General features: G+C 32.5%; 2 protein-coding genes across 2 annotated transcripts; both read right to left on the bottom strand.

The window, feature by feature from the left end:
• Nucleotides 1-16,945: 16,945 nt before the first annotated feature.
• On the bottom strand, nt 16,946-17,701 carry LOC145029264 (receptor-like serine/threonine-protein kinase At1g78530). Its single transcript, XM_078977857.1, has 3 exons — nt 17,509-17,701; nt 17,281-17,424; nt 16,946-17,194 (listed from the first exon to the last, which is right to left on the bottom strand). The coding sequence occupies exons 1-3, from the start codon at nt 17,695-17,697 to the stop codon at nt 16,988-16,990; spliced, it is 540 nt and encodes a 179-aa protein (XP_078833983.1). The 5' UTR covers nt 17,698-17,701; the 3' UTR covers nt 16,946-16,987.
• Nucleotides 17,702-18,599: 898 nt separating this feature from the next.
• LOC145030290 (uncharacterized) lies at nt 18,600-19,579 on the bottom strand. Its single transcript, XM_078978681.1, has 5 exons — nt 19,423-19,579; nt 19,196-19,338; nt 19,019-19,116; nt 18,681-18,907; nt 18,600-18,607 (listed from the first exon to the last, which is right to left on the bottom strand). Exons 1-5 carry the CDS (start codon nt 19,577-19,579, stop codon nt 18,600-18,602), a joined length of 633 nt encoding a protein of 210 aa, XP_078834807.1.
• Nucleotides 19,580-26,183: the final 6,604 nt, after the last annotated feature.

The following is a 26,183-nucleotide window of genomic DNA, read 5'->3' as shown; positions in this document are numbered from 1 at the left end:
CTCGGGAGTAACCATCTCTGGGCATAGTGCCGCTAGCTCACTAAATCTATTAGTGTAGGTCACTATTTCAGACCCAACCATTTATAGATTCCAAATCTCTTCCTCTAGCTTTTGTATCTCGCCTCTAGGGAAGTACTCTTCCCCCATCAGTTCTTTCATGTTTTCCAAACCCATTAAATTTGCCACTGTAAGACCCAGTGACTTCACGTGGCTATTCCACCATGTGAGGGCTCTTTCCGTGAAAGTGCAAGCGGTGAACTTCATTCTGCTCCTTTCTGGGCATTCGCAGATTTCGAAGACTGATTCAGTCTTCTCAAACCACTGCATCATAGTAAGGACTCAGATTTCGAAGAGTGATTCAGTCTTCTCAAACCACTACATCATAGTAAGGACTCCTTTCGTCCCATCGAAAGCTTTAGGTTTACAATTCCAGAATTCCTTATAGGAACATTCCCTCTGATGCACATGGTTATGGGTGATAACACCGTCACTCGACTCGTTGATAATTGTCGCGTTATAGCGTTCCATGGTTGCGGATACTGTAGCAGTGACTGATGTCTGTAATATTGCAACATCGAATTGTGGCGGTGGTGGCGGACTTGGTGCAACAGGGGTGTTAAAGCGTCTATGATTTCTTCTGGGCGGCATCTTTTAGCTAAGATAGACGAAAATATAAATTAGGGATAGGTTTTTCGAAGTGGTGATGTAAATAATTCATGACAGAGGTCGATATAAAATAGACTTATGAATTAATGGTTGTGGTCATCCCTGAATGAAATCCTATGAACTGAGTTACTGAAACCTACGAGTTGTAATTATAAAGACTTTAAGCCTACCACATAGTTTGAGTAGTGTATCCACTAACTCACTAGGTCGTAATGGTCTATTAGCTATTAGAGTGACGCATAAGGTTTTCTGCCACCTTGCATGACTCGCGAGTGGTTTCCTCCTTGTTCCTCCCTGAATCCTCTGTTGATTGTCCTAGTGAGGTGGTGTCTCTAGCTAATTGTTGGTGCGAGAATGGGAATGTCTAAAGAATCTATGAGAATACTTAATCTATATCTAGTACTAAGTTTTAACTTTAGATCCTTATTGAATCTTTCTATAATCACATAGGGTGTACAGATTATATAACTCGGATCTAATAGACATTCAAATATGTGATACTACTCCACATCCAAACAAGGAAAAGGAAGTGAAGCGAAACCACACATTCTAAGTCTATGAGATCTTTATTATATATAACTCTATGATGTATACACTTTGCACTTATAGACTGATCAGTAAGGGTCTTTTAGTTCTCACATAATTATTTATAGTTATTTAAGATACTCATATAGTATCTCTGTTTTGGGTTTGATTCATAAGGTTCCTGTTATTGTATTCTTTTAGTATTGTTATTGGATAGTATCTTAAAATACTTATATAGTATTTTACTTTATGTTTTGTTCTAAAGAATTCTTTGGACATAGAAATTGGTAAGTTTTAGGTTTGTCGCAACACCACCATCATTCCCGAACACACGTTCACCATATCTCAAATAAATATAGTTGATCAGGCTATATTCATCCCAGATATGATTACATAACTGCACAAGTTTGACTGTTGTGTCCAACAATTAAATACTTTTGTTGTGTTCTACTTGTGATACTTGTTTTAGTATGTATATATGTGAGCATGTATACTTCTGGATAATATTGATATATTTATAAGTATATTTTTAGATAGAGCATTTCGGCCCCATTGTATTTATAGTTGTATATCTTTTATAGGTTGATATACTTAGTTCACTATAAACAATGCTCTGATATCAATCTGTCACACCCCAAAACCGGAATGACAAAAATGTTCGGGGTGGAGGACGTCATATGTAGTATCACAACAATTGAATAATAGTAATCAAAGCAACAACATTCTTTAGTATAAATGTAAAAGTGTTTACATTGAGTTCAAAACATTACATGTTGTTATAGTTTAATAGTATCAAAAGATAAGACGGGAAACTACTGCTTCGTCTTCAAGAACTCCGGATGGTTATGTGTCCTAATATATTCCTGAGAATACAAGTATTTTGAAAGCAAGTATCAGCTATAAAGCTGGTGAGTGCATAAGATTTAGTTTAAGATAATAAAATTCTTTGACAATTGAACAAGTTTGAAAGATTGACAAGAAAACCATATTTTCCTTAAAGTAAAGTAATACTGAAACGATTTCCTCTATAATCATTTAGTTTATACTAATTGCATATAATCAATACAAGACATATAGTCGGTTGTGTGATTCGGTCGTACCCCCACATCCAAACAAGGAAAAGGAAAGTGAAACTGGGTTCACACAATCTCCAATCTATCTAGTCTTCATTATATATAACCTTTCGTATAAACTGAAGGATTATAGTTATAATTAAAAGTAATATATGTTATACTGATTCTGACTAAGAGATGAGTTAATATCCATGAAAACTTAGCTTATACATGTTATGATATAATCAAGGTGGGGCGGATAATAAATTGTGGGATTTTACCCTAGTTTCACATCCAAACAAGGAAAAGAAACTAAGTTAGAAATCTCACATTCTATTGTCTACCATATCTTCGTTATATATAACTCGGGAATGCATAAGTGAGGAAATCATAATAATAACCTTCTTACGAATCCTTTATAATGAACTAGCGTGCCTATATAATGTTACTAGAATACCTAGAAAATGTTACCATTGAACCTAGGAAAACCCATATTCCCTAATTGTTATCGAACTGTGGTTTTATCTCCGAAAACCGTTACACTGAAGGTTGGCGTACTGTTTTATGGAATAGTCATCTTGTAACTCTCCAAAAGTACGGCTTAATGAATGTATAAATGTACTATGGAATAGTATAATTAGTTTTATATCTCATAAAACCATTCTTGTGTTGGATATTATGCTATTAAAATAGCAAGTTCAGTCTCAGTTCATAGTATAATAAATATACTATGAAAAGACTATAGTGCGATAGTTATGTTCCTCTGAATAGTACTCTGAATACTCTTTGAAAAGACTATCCTGTGATTCACTTAGTACATACTTGTTATACATAATCAGAAATGGGCAGACAGTTGTTTGTGCGATCCTGTCGTACCCCCACATCCAAACAAGGAAAAGGAAAGCAAAATGGAGTTCACACAGCCAACCGTCTATCAGTTTCTCATTGTACATAACTTATATGTATATGCTAAGCAATCACAGAAACTACTACCTATGTTCTTGTTATGTTTGGGTGTTGGTACTATGTGTGGATACCCACCTATGATTGGTGTCGTGGTACTATGCTCGCATACCCATGTTAACTGAAGGTACAGTACCATGCCCGAGTACCCCTTTTATACGTATGGTGCATTGAAAGATGTACCTTTTGAGTTCATTGTATTTAGTTCGTATTATTGTTCGTACTTTCCGAATAGATAAGACTAACAAGTATTATATCTCTATGTATTGCTATGACTTTAATGAACTGCCAAGTGATAAGTATTGATCTACCAAGTAATGAACATTGACTCTCAACTATACTCCCTACAGTTTACTAGTAAGTTCTCTATAATTGACTGACTGAACTGAAGTGACTTAACATGAAAAAATACCATTGCTACTCAAGGTATTAAACTGACTTCTAGAACTTTTATATCTACATACAAATACATAATATATAATTAATATTTAAATGACATTCGGAAAAACAACCTTACTCTAAGCCCACATCCAAACAGGGAAAAGGGAATAGAGCTGGTAGTCAGTCCTAAATCATTTAAACACTACTTATATAACTATATCTACATAGACATCAATTATACATAATATAAGTTAAAAGATTTTATAAAACATTTAAAAGCATTGCCTAATATTAAAAGAGTTTATAACCATTTAAATGCATTTTCCAATATTTAAAAGAGTTTAAAAGCATTTTACAATAGTCAAAAGGGTTTATTTAATATAAACACAATTACTTGTGTTTAGACTTGTGTCCTCCCCCCCCCCCCCCCCCCCCCTTAAAACAGTGAAAAGTGATAAAATGTAGTTGTATGAACTCACCTTATGATTGGTGATCCAACTGATTCTAGTAAGGATGAGAAGTTCCACGAAAGAAGTTCTAATACACAAATGATTCCTAAATGACATATATTTGTACATATATGTGTATAATTAATGTATAATATAACTAATCATGAAGGAAACAACCTAAGGGACAAAGGAACTTGGACATGAAGTGTTGAATCACATGTGATCCAAACAAGGAAAAGAAACTAAATTAGAAATCTCACATTCTACTGTCTACCAGATCTTCGTTATATATAACTCGGGAATGCATAAGCGAGGAAATCATAATAATAACCTTCTTACGAATCCTTTATAACGAACTAGAATGCCTCGATAATGTTACTAGAATACCTAGAAAATGTTACCATTTAACCTAGGAAAACCCATATTCCCTAACTATCATCGAACTGTGGTTTTATCTCCGAAAACCGTTACACTGAAGGTTGGTGTACTGTTTTATGGAATAGTCAGCTTGTAACTCTCCAAAAGTACGACTTAACGAATGTATAAATATACCATGGAATAGTGCAATTAGTTTTATATACGATAAAACCATTCTTGTGTTGGATATTATGCTATTAAAATAGCAAGTTCAGTCTCAGTTCATAGTATAATAAATATACTATGAAAAGACTATAGTGCGATTGTTATGTTCCTCTGAATAGTACTCTAAATATTCTTTGAAAAGACTATCCTGTGATTCACTTAGTACATACTTGTTATAATTAATCAGAAATGGGCGGACTGTTGATTGTGCGATCATGTCGTCCCCCCACATCCAAACAAGGAAAAGGAAAGCAAAACGGAGTTCACACAGTCAACAGTCTATCAGTTTCTCATTGTACATAACTTATATGTATATACTAAGCAATCACAGAAACTACTACCTATGTTCTTGTTATGTTTGGGTGTTGGTACTATGCGCACGTACCCACCTATGATTGGTGTCGTGGTACTATGCTCGCATACCCATGTTAACTGAAGGTACAGTACCATGCCCGAGTACCCCTTTTATATGTAAGGTACATTGAAAGATGTACCTTTTGAGTTCCTTATATTTAGTTCTTATTAGTGTTCGTACTTTCTGAATAGATAAGACTAACAAGTATTATATCTATATGTATTGCTATGAATTTAATGAATATTAACTCATTTCTTAGTCATAATCAGTATAACATAGATTACTTTTAATTATAACTATAATCCTTCAGTTTATACGAAAGGTTATATATAATGAAGACTAGGTAGATTGGAGATTGTGTGAAACCAGTTTCACTTTCCTTTTCCTTGTTTGGATGTGGGGGTATGACCGAATCACACAACCGACTATCCGTCTTGTATTGATTAGATGCAGTTAGTATAAACTAAATGATTATAGAGGAAATTGTTTTAGTATTACTTTACTTTAAGGAAACATATGGTTTTCTTGTCAATCTTTCAAACTTGTTCAATTGTCAAAGAAGTTTCTTACCTTAAACTAAATCTTATGCACTCACCAGCTTTATAGTTGATACTCGCTTTCAAAATACTTGTATTCTCAAGAATATATTAGGACAGGTAGCCATCCGGAGTTCGTGAAGATGGAGCAGTAGTTTTCCGTCTTATCTTTTAATACTATTATACTATAACAACATGTAATGTTTTGAACTCAATGCAAACACTTTTAAATTTATACTAAAGAATGTTGTTGCTTTAATTACTATTATTCAATTGTTGTGATACTACATATGACGTCCTCTACCCCTGAACGTTTCCGCCATTTCGGTTTTGGGGTGTGACATTCTCTGTCTAACCTATTGAATCATCTTTGTAGTTTAGAGCACCGCCTCAGTTCTCCCCATGATCGTTTGTTCGACCTTACCCTAACATATCAAGGTGCGACACTTCCTCTCATAGAGGAGCTCGAAGGGAGGTACACAAAAACTAGAGTTATAACTATTGTTGTATGATAATTCTTCCAAAGGGAGTTAGGTATCCTAACTCCCACCAAAATCAATAATGCAAACCCTATTCATATCCTCCAGTGTCTGAATCATACACTCACTCTGGGCATCAGTATGAGGGTGATAAGCAGTGCTAAAATGTAACCTCATACCTAACTCATCATGAAATTTCTTCCAAAATCTGGAAGTAAAACGAACATCCCTATATGATACGATGGAAATTGGCACCCCATGACGAGAGACCACCTCCCAAACGTATATATCTGCTAATTTCTCAGCCGATGAACTCGCTCGAATCGTAAGAAAATGTGCACTTTTTATCAATCTATCAACAATCACCCAAATAGTATCAAAACCACGGGGACTCTGGGGTACCTTTGTGATGAAATCCCTAAAAATCTGCTCCCATTTCCAAATTGGGATCTCCAAGGGCTGTAGCTTGTCGTGAGGCATCTGGTGCTCGGCCTTGACTGTCCTGCAAGTCAAGCACCTCTTTACATTTCCTGCAATCTCCTTTTTCATGCAGGGCCATCAATAGCTAAGTCTCAAGTCCCGATACATCTTGGTCAAACCAAGATGTATAGAAAGTCGAGACTTGTAAACCTCATCCTTCAAAATCTATCTCACGCCCCCAGTACCCGAAATCCATACCCTACCACACTGTGTCAACAATCCTCTGTTATCCCTGACAAAAGCAGCAAACTACCCTTCGATCTTCTCTCTCTTCTGGTTCTACTCCTTGATTCCCTTCGTTTGTGCCTCCCTAACCATCTCTCAATATGATGGAGGCTAAGAAAATACTCTAAAACATGAATCCTTACCTTTAAATACCTTGAAAACCCTAAAAAATTTGTGGGCTTTGGGCTACACAATTCTTATGTTGTGAGAATATATTCTCACCTCATGAGACTCTCACATCGTGAGAATTACTTCTCACATTGTGAGAATAGGTTTTCACCCAATTTCACTCCAACTTCAAACGGTTATAACTTCTTTGTTTTCGACGTTCTTTATATGCACAAAAAGGTATTGACGATCCCCACAACCCTATCAAATTACTTTTTACTTAAAATACCCCGAACTAAAATCCTTAATTCATGAAAGAAGTCTGAAACATCATTTTTCCTATTTTACCATTTGACTCCAAGACACAAACCAAAACTTTATTCACTTATCCAACATTATCATCATCCAATAAGGTCTAAAGCTCATTCTCTTAAAGCCCAAAGCCTTTAATTGATCCATTTATTATCCAAAATCCCAGAATAATAAACTTTTCGAAACAAAATGTTATATATATATATATATATATATATATATATATATATATATATATATATATATATCAAAAAATAACATCTATCAATTTTTTTTTTTGTTATTTTATGATTATATTTTTTTGTCTTATAGTAAAAAAAAACCTCTGTCAAACAGAAAGAATATAATAACTTAACTAGTAAAAGAACACAAATAGAATATAGCAATTTTGTAATATGATAAAGTTCTATGTTCTTCGAAAATGTCTTTTACCATATCGTTAATTAATCCAAAATATAAGAAATTTTTTTGACGATTTTCGGTTAAAAACTAGGATTACCGACTAAAATCATAGATATGTAAAATACTTTCAATTTCTTGTCATTTTTTTTATAAAGAATAATAGGTTTTGTGACATCTTCTGTTAAAAAAAAACCATGGTTTTATTGTGATTGAGCTTAAAATATAAAAACTTTGTTGAGATTTCAATAAAATATATAATTAAAAAGTTTGTCAAAACATATTTAATAATGTATATTACATGAGTTAATTAAAAAAAATTAAATAGAAAATAGTACATATTAACGACTTCTAAAAATAAGAGACTCTTTCAATTAAGGGTGTTCGTTTGATAGATCGATTCAATCTGATTCAATCAAATGAATTTAAATTAATTTTATTTTTAAAACATATATCTGAATAGTCAAAAATAAATTAAATATGATACGAACCAATCAAATTACAATTTGGTTTGATCGATTTTTGAAATTTCGTTTTCAAGAGATAAGATATTTAAAAAATATATAACTTGAATATTAGAAAACTATGTAAAATTTATAAAAAACTACTAGCAAATATATATTATAGTTTAGAATTATACATATATAAGATTTTAGATAAAAGACACATATTACAGGTTTTTATAATTAAAAAATATAAAAAATAATAATATTATGTTATATGTGTTTTTATTTGGTTATTGTTTTATAAACCATAATCAATTCAAAATAACAATTCAATTTTGCATCATATAGTACAATAAAAAAAATAGCAAGATGTACCATCTGAACAAACCACGTATGAGGTCAATTGCAAAACACTCACAATATTTTAGGTGGGTCATGGTTTGAACCTTATACATCTTGTTTGGAATTTTGCATCTCAATCGCTACTCTCACATGCAAATAGTGAACAATCAAATGCCGTTAACTTGATACATTTGGAGATAAGCGGAAAAATTATAACTATAAGGGTTATGTGTGTGTGTATATATATATATATATATATATATATATATATATATATATATGTGTGTGTGTGTGTGTGATTTAAAACCAGAAAGTTTTAAAGATTTAAAGATTTAAAAGTTTTAAAGGAATTCACAACATCCATGAAGTATTGAAAACATCGTAATTCCCTAGTTGTATTGGAATCACATTGAAATAAAGTAATCTCAACTTATGAGCTAAATTAGGATTATTAATTGTTAAATCATGTTTTGGAAGGATAAAAGGGGGATGTCTAAGTACTGATAATCATGATGAATCATTATAATGAATGAAATATTGCTAGAGTAAATTTGTGATCAGCTGGAAAATAGGTTGATATTTATGGTGTAACACCTAAATCCTGGTATGAACTTATGTTTTTTATACTAAGCTTAAGAGTTAGATTTGGTCCTTTAGCTTAGTCCACGATAATTGGCTTACCACGACCTGGTGAATGCCTTGTTACCACAATATGGTGTCCATTTTGACCACGACGTGGCGTCGTCATGGTCTCTAAAACCCTAGGGCTCGGATCTTGAGCCATATTTAAGGAATGACGAGACTAGGGTTTCCTTCAACCCCAACCTCTATCCCTCCAAAAAGTGTCCTTAAAAAATCTAGCTTTTTTTCTTCTCTAAGCCTTTTGGTGTGATTTTGGTAGCATTCTTGAAGGAAGAGTATCATCCCTTGGAGCTTGTGATGTGATTCTTGAAGAGTTACAACATCTTGGGCAACTCCTGGACCTCTATAAGTGTTCAAGTCTCTATCTTGATGGTTTAACTTCAGAGATTTAGCATATTTTAGGCATCTTGGTCCCTTTTATGGTTTTGGTGGAAGTGGAAAGAAAGGCTTCAGACAAAGCTTACAACTTTATCAATCATATGTATCCAGAGAGTGTTTCATCTTTTGGATCTAAAGGCAAAGTGTGTTTTTGAGCCATGCAATGAAACAAGGTCACATTTTTTACCTATTTGACCTAAAATGGAGTAGTACTTCCATGGAGTGTGTACTTTCATAAAGTTAGGATTTTTATGACACATCTTAGCATGATTAAGCTTTATAGAAAGTTTAAGCATTAGTCTTAAATGATTAAGGACTTAAGAAATAATGGAATCTTCTAAGTGGAGCATGGCGTGGCTAGGGGCTGGTCACTGCATGGTGAGCTATAGTTTCATGATTGGTTTATCATTACCACGCAATGGAAAGTAGTAGGATAGGACCTGGTATGCACGAGGATCGCGACTGATTTATTTTAGACCACGACGTGGAAAGGGTCTTGCCACAACGTGGCGCTCTACTAAGCTGACTTTGAATGTTGACTTTTGACTAAGTTTGGCATTGGCTCAAATTTTAGGGTTTTAGGTCACAGGTTGGGGATTGACCTTTAATACGTGTTTAGGTGATCATTGTGCATGCCTTTATTGTCGTAAGTTGTAGTGGTTTCTATTTTGTCCGTGAGGTGAGTTTTCTCACTGTGTTATGTATGTCACGGTGGTTGTGCTATGATGGTATGATAAACCAACCGAATCTTAAATGATACTTGCATGTATGCATGTTCTATTGAGTCAATGCAAACTTGAGGTTGATGTAGACTTGTTCGGTTGAAGCATATCGTTGAGTCGATGCAGACTCGAAGTCGTTATGGAATCAAGGTTGATATAGACGTGGGATTGTTACAAACCAATTGTTGTTATGGATCTTATCTATGTTGTATGTGATACTTTGGTGAACTCAATAACATTGTATTTGCAATTGTGAATTAATGTTTTCAGGTACATTATTAGTCGTGTAGATGCAAAGGCATGACTGTACACACGTCAATAATTTTATGAGTTAAGATTCCATGATACTTTCATTATAACTCTGATTTATGGATCACGATTTATGAACAAATGGCTTTGTTTTGAATGTACCTTTACGAAAATGAGTGTTTATGACAGTTTTAAAATGAAAATTTTATTTTGAAAATTGGGATGTTACATATGGTTCATGTCTTACTTGAGATTGTTATTGTTGAAGTAAATGTTCGGTCGTAATCATCTAAACCTTTCTTTGTTTTGTCCATAACTTATGTATTTGATATCTAAAAATAGCTCTTGTTTTCATCTATGTTCTTTTATGAACATAAGGAAGACTTTGAAATGATAAATTAAAGTTAATTAAAACCTTTGGTAATTTTGTTTGTTTTGAGTTGATTTTGGGGTTTGATTCGAGTATAATGATTTGTTATAGTTACTTACTCAAAATGAATCAATCCGAAGTATTTTGCATAGCTTATTTTGACATGTGATCAAATTAAAGACTTAAAAATTAAGAGTAGAAGTTAGTGACTCCATTAAGATCACGACTTGTGTTGTTTCACTTAGACAATGTAATATGTATGATGTTAACTGATCTTCTTTCTCTCAACGTTTAATTGTCGGTGCCGCAGATCATAACGGTCGGCATAACTGACTTGACTCGTCGGGGATCTCATTCTTTCATTCTACTATTAACGGTGGCCGTAAACAAGTTATGTTGACGTATCAATTGTTTGTCGTTGCTTACTGAGAGTGAGTGGCCATGATAACTTCTGGTTTCTCTTTAACATTTTTATGTCACAATGGGGTCTCTCACTAAATAACCTTCTTACTCTCTTACTACTATTTCAACCATAGAAAATTAATATTCTTATATTTATAAGTCCAAAATATTGTTAAATATGTTAGTTTTTATAAGTCCAAAATATTGTTAAATAGGTTAAGTAAAAATTGATACCTTTAACTTCAAATTTAAAAGTCAACCCATAGTTTGTAAAGTCTAAATTCTAGCTCTTTCAAATAGACATTTTATTTAATTATAATCACTTAATTTAATTGAAAGTTAATCTAATCGGTGAAAATTAAAAGTAAAACCCAAAACTTTTAACTTCAAGATTATAATGTTACATTCCAGATATAGTGCATTTCGTAGTAATTTCATAGTTAATAATGCATCAAGTGTATTTTAAGAAATTGTAAAAAGATTTATTACTTGTTTAACAAACTTTTTAAAGAAAATGATTATATGTCTCATTTTCTTTATAATCAAACATCTTAACATAAGGGCGTGTTTGGCGCGGAGTTTTTGGAAGCGTTTAGAAGCTTCCAGCGTTTAATAAAAAACTCCGTTTTAAACAAAAAATCTCGTTTGGCATGAGGAGCGTTTAACTTCTAACCTAAACCAAAGGTTCTAAAATCAAACACTATATGAAGAAGCATTTAACAAAAATCGACAAAACTGCAAATTTGGTCCTTGTGGTTTGTAAAAAACTTTGGATAGAATCCAAAAAGGTTTCGACTTGCATGAAAGGTCCAAAATCAAAACTTTTCTGTGGTTTTGGTCCTTGGAACACCTGAAATGATAGTTTTGCCATTTTAATTTCTTTTTTGTATTTTTTGTATGTATTTTAATACTTTTTTATTTTAAAAAATAAAAAATAACATCCCATCTCCCCTCTTTCTCTCACACACACATACGACTTTTTCTCTCAACACAATACTCAAATCTTCTCAATCTCATCTTCTTCACAACCACCGTCATCTGTAAATCATCATCCTCAACCACCCAATCGACATTTTAGAATCACCCACAGATCAAGCTACATTCGACCGTATCCTTCACAACGCCTGAGGCCATAAATAGAAACCCAATGTCCATGATTTCTCTATTAACAAGCCCAACGAAACCATCATCGACCCTCTGTATGAGTTTCTACAATGGTGGAATAAACCCAGATCTTGGAATGACTTATCACATGCACATTTATGCTTCATTCATGAGTTCCTAATTCCACTAATTTACATATACCAGATTAAAAAGATTTGTTTTGAGTTTGAGTTTCAGATTCATGTTCCTTGCCTCTACCGACGACATCCCCTTTGCTCAACCTCCTAATGATCGATCCAAACAAAGATCAATTTTAGGAAATCGATCTGGTTAGCAATTGCGGAGAAGTGATGCGGGAGTGGTGCTAGCCCTTTCTTAATCCCATAATTCGTCTTTTTGATATATTTATCAGACACACAATGTGTGTGAGTTCCCTCCTGTTGTTCAAACATAGAGTAACACAAGATAAGTGCTTATGATTTTTTTTCATCTATTGCTCTTCCAGATGAAATTTTTGATCCTATTGGAAAAGAGATCAAAGAAACATATGAAATTTTGAGATAATTTGAAAGGGTTCTCGATTTCTGGAGTGTATGTACCTGTTTGTGTTTGAAGGCAAGAAATCAATTGTTATCCCCTGAATTTTGGAATTTGTGTATTAGCTATGAGATGAACATAAGATCTTCATCTTCATCTTTCCCCTGATTTCTTCATCTTCATCTGGTTCCCAGATCTTCATATTGTTCAGATGGTAATGGTGATATTCAATTTTTTAATAATAAGAATGATAAAGATGGGTTATATATATATATATATATATATATATATATATATATATATATATATATATATAGAGAGAGAGAGAGAGAGAGAGAGTACTGGTAGGGGTGGAGTGGGTGTGTATCTTTTTTGTTTTTTTACTTTTATTTCATAAATTATTAAATTAAATAAGAAAAGAAAATACAAAACTGAAATTAAAAGGGTAAATCGGTAATTTCAATTTTTTTTGGTCAAAAAACCCAGAAAAACTTTAATTTTGGACATTTTGTGCAGGTTGAAAACTTTTTGGACCACATCCAAAGTTTTTTACAAACCACAAGGACAAAGTTTGTAGTTTTGTCAACAAAAATCTATTGGAGTTTTCAGTTAATTTCGAGATTTGCCCACAATTAACAATTGTGACCATACTCCTTATTCCTTCTCGATCTGCTCTCAATAAACCTAACAACTAAGAACATCCACCCCTTGGCGCCATTGCTAGATCAATTGCCTCCTGCCGCGCCTCCTATGCTGTTTGCATAGATAAATATTTTTTTCTTTAATCTTTTTTCATATTTATTAACACTACCTAATATGTTTGGTTTGTGTGATTTTTCTCCATGCTTTGTACTTCTCTGGAATAAAATAAAAACCATGTTTCTCTTTTAAGAAAAAATATTTGGGAATATGACTTATCAAGGTAATTAACTTTTCGGTATGTTCATATCTGGGTAACTATCTTTTTTTTGTACATATGTAGGTAACAAACTTTTTGGAAGTGTTCACATATGACCATTATGACCTGCTATAGCAGGTTAAATCCTAGATGTGAACTCTTTCAACAAGTTTGTTACCTAGATGAGTACAAAAAAAATAGTTACCCAAATATGAACAAAATGAAAATTAAAAATTAAATTACATGAATGGTCCCTGTGGTTTGGGGGAATTTGTGGTTTTTGTCCCTAATTTATTTTTTTAACTTAAATGGTCCCTACTATTTATTTTTGTTGCGCGTTTGGTCCCCGTCTTACCTAAAAAATACTATTGTGCCCTTATTAATTTATTTTTTTAATTAATTTTCTTATCTATGTGTTTATTTTATACATATTTAAAAAAATTAATAGACCACACATATTTGTATCTCCTCGGATGATCTCTACTGTTTATTTTTAATTAATTTTTTTTTTAACTTGGATGATCCTTACTGTTTATTTTTGTTACGCGTTTGGTCTCTGTCTTATCTAAAAATACAATTTTTCCCTTATTAATTTTATAAATTAATTTTCTTATTTATGTATTTATTTTTTATAAAAAAAAATTAATATACCCCACATATATGTATCTTATCACCGTAAACCTGAAACCACATTTGAGAAATTTAATTTGAGTCTTACCATTCACCATCTCATCTCTGATCCTCCCTATTTTCTATTTCTTTTCCATCTTTAGTAACATCAACGTCTTCACCGTCCTTTTTTTTTTGGTACTTCAACTCTGGAGAACCAACACCATAACCTACTGTCTCTTCATATTTAGTGGGTTGTAGTGTTGTTTCGACGGAGTTGAAGGACCAAAAAAAGAAGTGATGATGAAGACGTCGATATCACTAAAGATGAAAAATAAATAGAAGTTGATAATGATGAAAGATGGGATGGTGAGGAGATACATATATGTGAGGTTTACTAATTTTTCTTAAACATATAAAGCATAAGTACATAAACAAGAAAATTAATTAAAAAAATTAATAAGGGCACAATAGTCTTTTTAGGTAAGACAGAGACCAAGTTCGTAACAAAATTAAATAGTAGAGACCATCCGAGTTAAAAATTTAAATTAATTAAAAAATAAATAGTAGGGATTATCCGAGGAGATACAAATATGTGTGGTATATTAATTTTTATAAATATGTAAAAAATAAACATAGATAAGAAAATTAATTAAAAAAATAAATTAATAAGGGCACAATAGTATTTTTAGGTAATATGGAGACCAAACGCGCAACAAAAATAAACAATAGGAACCATTTAAGTTTAAAAAAATAACTTAGAGACCAAAACCACAAATTCCCCCAAACTGCAGGGACCATTCATGTAATTTAATTTTTACTTTTCGTTTTGTTCATATTTGGGTAACTATTTTTTTTGTACACATCTAGGTAACAAACTTGTTGAAAGCGTTTACATTTAGGATTTAACCTGCTATAACAGGTCATAATGGTTATATGTGAACACTCCCAAAAAGTTTGTTACCTACATATGTACAAAAAAAGATAGTTACCCAAATATGAACATACCGAAAAGTTAATTACCTTGATAAGTCGTATTCCCAAAATATTTTGGACTTTGACTTTGTATTTGCTTGACGCTCTTTTATTATTTTAACCACGTGAAAAACTATAACTTTTGTCGTTGTTTTCTCATGTTACATTCACATAGGCTCTTTATTGTACAATAGAGTTGTTTTTCTAGGGTTTTTTTTTTTTTTTTTTAATTTTTTTTATGATGGTACATCAATAAATAATATTTCTAGATACAAAAGTTACTAAAAGATTGTTGGATGTTCCATATTAGCTCTAAGTGATAAAGCAAAATATGTGCATTTTATAAACAAATAAAAAAGTATATTCATTGTTATTCTATAGGCAAAATGGATAGCATTATATGTTTCTGTAAATTTTACCATGGATAGCTCTATACACTTTATTTGTTTTTGTGTTGTTGGTGTGCATTATACGTGTATAAATTTCAATATTTGTTGATTTAATTCAACTTTAGGTATATACATGGCCTCCAACAATGAAAATGCAAAAAAAAAAAAAAAAAGCCTCCAATGAAAATGCAAAAAAAAAAAAAAAGTTTGGTTAGTCAGAAAAGCTTATTATGATTTTGTGTGATATCGAAAATATATTACCAAATATGGACATAGTTAGCCAATTAAATGACAATATTTTGAATGAATTTTTGAAAAAGATGCTGCTGCTATTAAGGAGTGTTTGGAATTGCTTTTAGAATCACTTTTAACTTTTAACTTTTTAAAAAAATTTAAAATATGATTGGATAATAGAAAAGTTCTTTTTAAAATGTTTTTTTTGTATAGAGTAAAATGAAAGGTTTTAACAAGTCACTGATTTTTTGTGATTTTACATATAAAAGTTAAGTTAAAAATCATTTTGTTAATCCAAATACTTTTTAAAGAGCTTTTTTTTTTTTTTTTTTTTTTTTTTTTTTTTTTACAAAAAGTCTTTTTACAAAAAATCCTTCTACAAAAAGAACTTTTGATGTTTAAAAGCAATCCCGAACATCTCCTAAGCTAAACAACTACAAAACTTTAAATAACATGTACAATGAAATGAAAAAAAAGACTATAATATGTGGAATGTATAATGAAATGAAAAAAAAGACTATAATATGTGGAATTCCTTAAAAAATGGGGAGACGGGCTTAGGTTGGAACAAAAGTACATAACAACTAAATCGTTCAAATGAATGTTGGGATGGAAAAATTAAGGTAGTAAGTTTAAATCATTTTTATTATCATAAACTTTAGAGTTATCTTGCACGCTAATAGTGAAATATTTTATCATTTTTATTACCATAACCTTTATGTTGCAATATAACTTTTGATTATTGTAATGGAACATAGTTACGTAAAGTTGCTAAATTTTAAGAATTCTTTTATTTATTTATTATGTTTCACAATTAACATTTAAACAAGTGCCCTTTTATGTAATTTTGGACATTTCAAAAGCTTCAAATTATTTCGGTCAAACACGCCTTTAACAAATAACAACTACAACTTCTAGGTACCTGCTACCAGCTACCAGCTTCCAGTTAGTTTTACCAAACACGTCCTAAACCTTTCTACGATGCACCAACGGTCGAGCTAATCGATATTGTATATGCAACTTATTTTTGTATTCAATTAATAATTTAAAACAATACAATATATATAACATCTTTATTTATTCTTCAAAGGATGCACACTCTTATTATTCCGAATCAACAAGTATGGTTCCACGAGTTATATCATCATACCCAAAAAAATGAAAAATAAAAATCAAATTTATAGTTGTCCAACTTGGTAAAAATGCTTCGCCTGTTTGGGCACAGGGGTCATTCCACCGAAATAAAAGTTGACTTTTTTATAAGGAGTCCTGAGTTGACCTTGACCATAACCAGTAATAGTTTCCACATTTCCATTATTAACCTCTTCAATCTCGTCTGACCGTTGGATTTCATCGCCTTTGATGTAATCCAGTGTGAACGCCACCTACAGCCAAACATTCAACAAAACTTTCAGAGTACAACTCGCATAGCTAAGCCAAAGTCTTATGTACAAGTCAGTTATGCATTTACCTCGTCCATTGGTAATCTTATATGTGGATCATCGCATATACAATTCACTGCGAGTTGTACTATACTCATGAATTGATCGTTGTGATACGCAATTCCAGGATCAATCAAATGAGAAAATTTCCTTTCCATTACAAGTGGAATAGCCTGAAACATAGAATAACGTACAAATCTTACTATTTTTAGTTGCATATTACAACAAAAATAACATTTAATATGAATAAAAGATACCCAATTTAGAAAATTTTGGCCTTTGAGTCTCGTATCTGTGGGACTTCGACCTGTAATAAGCTCCAATAAAACGATTCCAAATGCAAAAACATCTGTTTTCCTAGTGGCTTTTCCTCTTTCTGTATATTCTGGTGCCACGTAGCCGAATGTACCTATTATAAAGTGGTCATTTTGTGGCTCTTTTTCCATTCTTGCTAGCCCAAACCCTGCAATCTAAAATCGAGTTTTATACCATGTGCATTAGAAGTTGTACATTACACATCAACAATGCATTAGCAATTTAGCGTTACATAGCTTAACAAGAAGTCAACGACTTACTAGAGGTTCAAAGTCATGTGTCAAGAATATGTTCTTCGGCCTTACATCACCATGGATTATGTTATTCTCGTGTAAATGGCACAACCCTTTTGATGCACCAATCGCAATTTTTATCCTTTCACCCCACGTTAATGGTCTAGCGCTTTGATCTATTGTACCATATTACATATATATAAGCTCACAAAAATGACAAAATAGAAAGTTATTTATACAATAATAAGATCTTACGTGACAAATGTTGATCAAGTGAACCATTGCATGCGAACTCGAAGACAAGTAGTCTCACGTTTTTCTCCAAACAAGTTCCTAACAACATGATCACATTCTCATTTCTTGTTTTTTCAAGTGCTTGCATTTCCGACTTGTATTTTCTAACATCTTTTTGTTCTTTAACGATGACATTGAGTTTAGTGTCTTTCAAGGTTCCATAAAAAACGGCTTCGTTTTCACCTCGATAGATCAAAGTTTCAGATGAAAATCGGTTTGTGGCATCGATGAGCTCTGAATAGAGGAAGTTTCTAGTTTTCCACAAACTTGTTGGCCTTGTGCTGTTGCAAGTTGTACATTTCTTCTGATCAACTTGTACTATCGGCAGTGTTTCAATTTGAGGAGACTTCTCTTGTTCTTGTTCTTCTCCGAATGCTTCTAGAAGAGTTGATAGTTGTACTTTGTCGTCATTATTATTCCCGATGCTTAGTAAACCGTCACTAATGCTAGTTCTTGTGCTCGCGGAACTTGCATCTGTTTAATTAATTTCTTTGAATAAAAATCAATTATAGTTCTAAAAAATACGACAAAATTATTATTTATTTTTTATTACTAATATTTTAGGTCTTTTGGAAATATATACTTACGTGAGGAATCAAATTCGATGCTGAATAAATCTTCATCGTTTTGTGGTTGCTTAGTCGAAATTTTGTGGTCGACTGGTAACATATCGCCATATGACAGAGGCATCCTCGGACTTTGAGCCATTGACAACTTTGGTCCTCGTATTTTTATTATATCGTCATTGTGCTTCATTCTTGATATCCCACATGAAAGCTTCTCTAGGAAATACTTTCTGTCTCTCTTCATTCTCCTAATAAACGTTACCACTTCTAAATAATGAATCTTTTTGACACGATAAATCATGTGATTAACTTTTCAGATATTCATGATTTATTTTACATTAAAAAAGTTACCGATTTACCTATCAAGAATTATCCATGTTGCGTCAAATTTCTTGATTGCTTCTACGGCTGCCTTCTTGGGTATAGGCCCAGTCACCAATTCGATCTTGAAATTGATCTGAAAACATATGATACAATTTAATAATTCTCAAAGAAACAGCTTTTAATGAAAAGGACCAAATTACCCTTAGATTTACCTTTTGCATTTCATATAGTGTTGAGAGTTGAACAAGTTCCAAATTGTCCTCGTGCTCTTTCTTCTTCCTAGCAACTTCCTCATCGATAGCCTTTTGGTTTGCTCCTCCAAACATCGAACTATCCACTCGGATTTTGTAACCCACTACAAATACAATTACAAAGATTTGTAAAAGGGTATTTTAGTCTTTTTAACAAAATCCCAAAACCAGATAATTTACGAACATACTAGGATGGTGGATTTGATGAAGAACAGAAAGAAAAACAAACATATCCCCATCCTTCAATTCAAATCCATCAAGAATCCAACTAACAGCATTCATTCTGACACCTCCGGAGGCATCGTGAACCAACACCACCTTTTGACTCGAACTTTGACCTTCCATTGAAACCTTTCTATTTCTATGATTCTACTGTTCTACGACTACAGACTAATAATAATAAAAACAGCTAATGTGCAAGAAGTGAAACATAAGGTACAAGTCATAGATGCAATCTCCAATAAGGTGAGAGAAAAAAAGGAGAGAAAATAAACGAGTTCTTGTGGTTATAAATACTAACAGAATGGATGTTGGTGATTTCTGAGAACATGGTTATTGTTTGAATTAACGTTGGGTTTACCTAAGCTTTTTTCTTGTTAATCGTTTTGATTTTTGTTCTTAGGATACATAAAAATTTGTCTTTTTTATTTTATATGATTCCCTAGAGATAGGAGTCATCAAATATCACTATCAAACATGGTATAGTTTGGTAAGTATGTTTTTTGGTACTTTGTTAAGTTTGATTTTATATGCAAAATCAGACACGATGGCAAAAAATGTTGATCGTTTTCTTTGTAAATAGATAAAGTGATGATTTCTATTTTGACATCCCTTGTGATGTTCTATTTTTTGTTTTTATATATTTGATTTAAATGGATTAATAATTTAAAATGAATTAAGTATAAGATTGTCAATCACAAATGAAATTCGTTAAAAACTATAAAGCATATGCCTTACGAACATAGATACTTTTTTATTTGGCATAAAAAAACTAAATTAGTACTAGAGGAGTACAGGTGATCAGATGTGGGCCTAGATCGAGGAATTGGCCCTTGATCAGATGTGGGCCTGGACCAAAAACCCAATTTATACCCAGTCCATTATAAATTGTTAATTATGGGTCATGAGGGTTATAAAGTTTGAGATTTTTGGCCGTGTTTTAAAAGTCTATAAACTATAAAGTTCGGGATTTTTGTTGACGTGGCAGTCTAATAAAAATAAATAAAAAGAATGCCTATAATAATGCTCGAATTCAAGATCTTTTGGACGTATGCATGTGTCTTATCAATAAACCAAGAAATATTCTTTGGATTTAACGTTACTTTAATTTAAAAAATGTATATAATTTACTATATTTTTATAAGTTGGGATTATTCCATTTGATTAACAAAATGTTTATTACAAGTTTTGGATTCAATCTTTTATATATATATAAACGTGATGAATGATGAATTCACTATGAAGATAGAAATGCAATTTGATTTATTCAAAAAATTGTTGCCTTAATTCTTTAATCGACGAATCTCAACAAGTGAATTATTTCATTCATTATGAATTTTAGTTTTGAATGGGATAGACCATATCAAAATTCACAACATTAGTGTTCTTTTAAACAAAAGAAGTATAAATTCTATATATAATATATATTTCACTTTAAATTTGTGTGGGGTGGGTCAAAGCCTACTGTTGCACCCATATAGCTACGCCTCTAAATCATTCATCTTTCTATAACATTACAAGTGAATTATTTCATTCATTATGAATTTTAGTTTTGAATGGGATAGACCATATCAAAATTCACAACATTAGTGTTCTTTTAAACAAAAGAAGTATACATTCTATATATAATATATATTTCACTTTAAATTTGTGTGGGGTGAGTCAAAGCCTACTGTTGCACCCATATAACTACGCCTCTAAATCATTCATCTTTCTATAACATTGCAAGTCTCATAGCACATTTCAGTATGTTGCTATAAATAGTTGTATTTGGAGTTTCATACAAAAGGTTCACATTTATAACCAAAAAAAAAGAAGCTACCATTCTTTACCAATAATATACAACCAAAGATGTATAAACCATACATCTAATATAGGTCCACATGTTTCTCGATTGACCTTCTTACTACATCTTTGTTGTAAATAGGTTAGGCGAGCTTGTTGAGTATCGAGTATTATCCTTTTAGATTTACCCTCATTTTCTATGTAGTGTTATGTTACATAAGAGGTCCTTAGACATGTTCCACCGAAGGTTCTTGGATTGGTTGCTCCTGAAAAGTTTATAAATGAAATCGTAGCTTAGCCATCAAAGGTTTTTATTATTTACAAAAGCGCATATGTTTTAAGATGGAATTAAAATAAAGAATCAAACTAAAATTTAACCCGTGATGTGGCTGCCACATGTATATGAAATCAAGGACAACTAGTAAAAAACATGAGCAATGGTATAATAAAACAAAATAAAAAAGTTGGTGAATTAGATACAATTACAAGTTAGGGACAAGATCAAAAATTATGTTATTGTTACGGTCTATAACTTTTTCCCTAATTATGTACATTGCATTGATTATAGAAATATATTATATAATTAAAGCTGTGTTATCATAAATATATTGTTTTGTCCGCGGTTTACGATGCATGCAAACGAGAGATATCGAGTTTGAGTATTCTCCTCACTATTATTTTCAATTTTTTTATAAGACGCTAACGTGACATGACATCAACAAAAAATGCACAACCAGTGTGAACCGGAAAAAAGCAAAACGAGTGAAATTTAACAACTTGAATAAATACTATGGCGTAATATTGAAAAAAAATTAAGTATTTTGGGTGACACCGTAGTTTCACTTTAAGTAAATCTACGAAGCCGATGATAAAAGGTAAAATAAAATATAAAATTGAAAAGTTGAATGCACATTATGGGGTAAAACCGGATAAAAGAAAACAAAAACGATAAACCGTTAAATAATTGAAAACTTAACGATTTTTCTCAGAATATCCTTGTATATATTAAAAAACTTTCGAAAACACAAAAATATTATTCTCTAATAATTGTAGTTTCGTTATCTAATATTTGTCGTCATCTTACACATTCGATTGGATTTTTCTCAAAACTCATATCGTTATTGGATCTTGATAAAACTTGTTTTTTGTATAAAATCTCTTCAATGCCATCATCTTCATCTCCCTCTAGATGCGTGTGTATTTGCTACACCTTTTTAACTGATACGCTTAACCAGACACATGGTGGCTTTGGTTTGAAAATGTTATACTTTCCTTAACTTTAACCCGGCCCATTATAACCAAACCTTTTAAACCGGTTAAATTCGGGCCCTAAACAACTCCATCACCAGGCCTTTTACAGCACAGTATGCATTAAGCCCGATGAAAAGTTGGCCAACACCTAATATTAAACCATCCTATTGAAACTTGATACACAAACAACAGACTGAATATATACAGACAAATATTATCTCATCATTTAACAAACTTCATTATTTTTAAATAAGTATTTACTTTATGAGGAATGAATGGGAATGGAAGGACCCCTTGTTTATAATATTCGTTTTTTTGTATAAAATATTACGTGAAGGATTTGATGCTCCGAAGATGATTGTGTATTTGTGTAAGAAATTAAAGGTTGGACAAATAAGTCATAAGTGTATTGCACTACGGATTTTGGTAGTTGGAGTTTCAATGTCATTATTCAAGGCTAGAATTCCCCAAAATAGTCTATTTTTGGTCCACAGGAATTTCCAATGCACACATCATTTATTTTCCTTTTAACATTTACTTTTTCATTTTCTTTTTATCCCCCAAAAAAAAATTGATTGATTTATAGTAATTGAAATAGCCAGTGTTGTACCCTACGTAGTACTGTTGGTACATTGGAAGGCACAGAAGAAGGACATTAAAGACCCCAAAAATCTGAAAGGACCAGATCAGACAAGAACCAAAAGCCATCCTTTTATGAAAAAGTACCTTCATTCTATTAATAATTCAATAAATAAACTCTTTACAAAATCATATTACTAAAATTTCAAAGCTAGATTTTTTTATTAGTTTTCATAAGCATTGCCAAAATACACTTCACTCCCTACTTTTGACTTAGCTTACATCTGCACTATGGATAATTACCAAATTATATATATATATATATATTTTTGTAATTGGATATGAAAAACAAAATTGGTACTAAAACAAAGAAAAAACAAAATGGAAATAGATAATATTATAGAAATAAAATATTAATGACCTGTTGTATGGATATTTCCTATTTTGACCTTCGTTTCGAAGGGACTGCTGCTTTTGAGATTGATCTATGAGTCGACGACGACGTCCACCGTACCAACGGCTCCACCACCGAATCTCTGTACTTATACGGCAACACCTGATTCCTCCCTCGCTTTGATTTCACAACCGGCGATGTGTCCTCGAACTCCGCGTACCATTCCGCTTCTGTCGCCGCCGTCCAACATTGCTGCTTCCTTTTCGCTCCTCCTCTTGCCGCCGCCGATGCCTCCACTTGTTTGCTTCTTGCCGCCGGTTTTTTCTCGTCGCCGAGAATCAATTGCGCCGCTTCGATCAACAAACCTAAATATCCTTCATCTCTATGTCCTTCTTCTTTTACTACTGTTACTACTACTTCAGAGGCTCCATTGTAATCGATTCCCGAGCTCTGATCTCCTACATGCGAGATCTCTGAGTGTTCCGTCGCTCTCTCCTCCTCAACCGCCAACTCTGATTCCTCCGCAACAAAGGATTCGCTTTTGCTCCGATCATTCTTCTCGAACACGCAATTTTCATTGTCTACCGTCGTTGGAGCCTCAAAAGGCTCAATCTTCATCGGAGGATGGTCAACAGCAAACCCTTTATTTTCACAAATCTCCTCACGATGGCTTGAACAGTTGTTATCCGTTACATCGACGGTTGGGAAAACGGAAATTATGTTAAGAATCTTGAAGAAGCACATTTGTGCTTTGGAGCAGCGGCGACGACGAGGCTCGGCGGAAAACGACAACGGCAACGATAAGCGTAACTGAGTTGGTTGATTATGCGGTGGAGCCATGGAAGCGACGGCGTAGGGCCAGTTTAATCCGATTAAATTATTCGATGAAGTGTATGATTTGGAAGGAAGATCTGTGACGGCAAAACCCCATGAGAGAGAAAGAGTGTGTAGAGAGAGAAAGAGAGAAAGAGAAGAAACGAAAGACACAGTTGCAATGGATTTTCTGTTAATAGCCCTGTTTTTATGCTTCGCGTTTTACTTTTTTCAGTTTTACTTTCATTTCCTCTTTTTATATTCAACTTCGGAGGTTGTTTTCTTTTGTTACGATCACTAAATACAAATTTTCTCCCTTCAGTATTCATTAATATACATATATGGTCCCTTTAATTTTTTCTCCCAATTTAGTCGATTATTAATATCTTCTCCATTCTAAAAGAGTAGTTAAATCTTCTCTGGTCACCCTTCCGTTGAAGTTCGTTAAAAAAATATAAAGAAAACAGAAATATCAAGCAAATATATTTAAAGATGTGTGATTCTAATTGTTTTGAGTTTGATATCGATTAGGTCCATTGATAAGATCTAACAACGTATCTAAACAACATTCGATAGTAAGGGTTAGGGTTTGTTTGTTTATTTTTAAGAAAAAGCACTTCATTTTTATATTGTACAAGGATGATGGTTTTCGATTGTTAGTTGACAGGGCTTATAAAATATGTTATATCATATTATATCTGGTAGTAATGACAAAAAAACAGATGTACATTTACTTTGCCCCCATTAAAAAAAAAAAAAAAAAAAAAAAGACTAAATGGACAAATTTAAAGTACTTTGTTGGACAGATTTATCATTTCGCCTTTATTAATTGGTTTGAATAGGCTTAAAAAGTCTTACATAACAATACAGGTATTTAAGGATTGATTATGGACATTGAGAAAAAATGTAACATACTCTCTCTCTCTCTCTCTCTCTCTCTCTCTCTCTCTCTCTCTCTCTCTCTCTCTCTCTCTCTCTCTCTCTCTCTCTCTCTCTCTCTCTCTCTCTCTCTCTCTCTCTCTCTCTCTCTCTCTCTCTCTCTCTCTCAATGGTTACAAGAAGCAAATAAAATAGAATATGATTTGTTGAAAGCCTAAAATTATTATTGTGTGGAGACGCATATTGGCAATCAATTATGATTGTCATCTCCTACACCAAAGGAATCCCACAATGTATAATCCAAAAAACACCTTATGGTTATGTTACTTGATTTTTAGTAGTCTTATTATATATATATATATATATATATATATATATATATATATATATATATATATATATATATATATATATATATATATTAAAAAAGTCTAGAGTTAGGAATAGTAATTTTATATGTTTTTTTATCAATTTTGCCTCTTATTCTTTAGTTATTTTGATATTTTTGGTCCTTGTCATCAAAAATTTTAGACAAAATTGCAAAAATGGTCCCTGTAGTTGGCAAATTTATGTGTTTTTGATCCAAAATGAAATGTTGGTGCACCACTAGTCCAAATTTGGATATCTCGTGTAGTTTTGGTCCTTATGGTTATCATTTTTTGTTGTTTTGGTCCATACCCTACCTAAAATGACAATTATGCCCTTAACTTATTGTTTTTTTTTTAATTTTGTTAATTAAGTTCCTATTATTTTAATTAAAAAACCAAAAAACCCACCCCACCCCCCTCTCTCTCTCTCTAATGTTGTTAAAGACCCATCACTGGCCTTCAACCCACTGCCTCCACCATCGTCAACCATTGCTACCTCAAAAACTTCAATCAACCATCGTCACCACATCTTCCTTCCTCAATGGATTCCCATCCATAAAAATCCATATCAGGTGTTTCTAGTGGGACACGATTGGGGCACAACTGTCGCTTGGCATCTAGTCTTTTCCGGCCAAATAGAGTCAAGGGAATGATTTCTCTG

This window comes from Lactuca saligna, chromosome 2, assembly GCF_052625555.1.
Source record: "Lactuca saligna cultivar CGN05327 chromosome 2, ASM5262555v1, whole genome shotgun sequence".
Classification (NCBI taxonomy): domain Eukaryota; kingdom Viridiplantae; phylum Streptophyta; class Magnoliopsida; order Asterales; family Asteraceae; genus Lactuca; species Lactuca saligna.
Note: the sequence above shows the minus strand (reverse complement) of the source record. Positions and strands in the feature narration are given on the sequence as shown.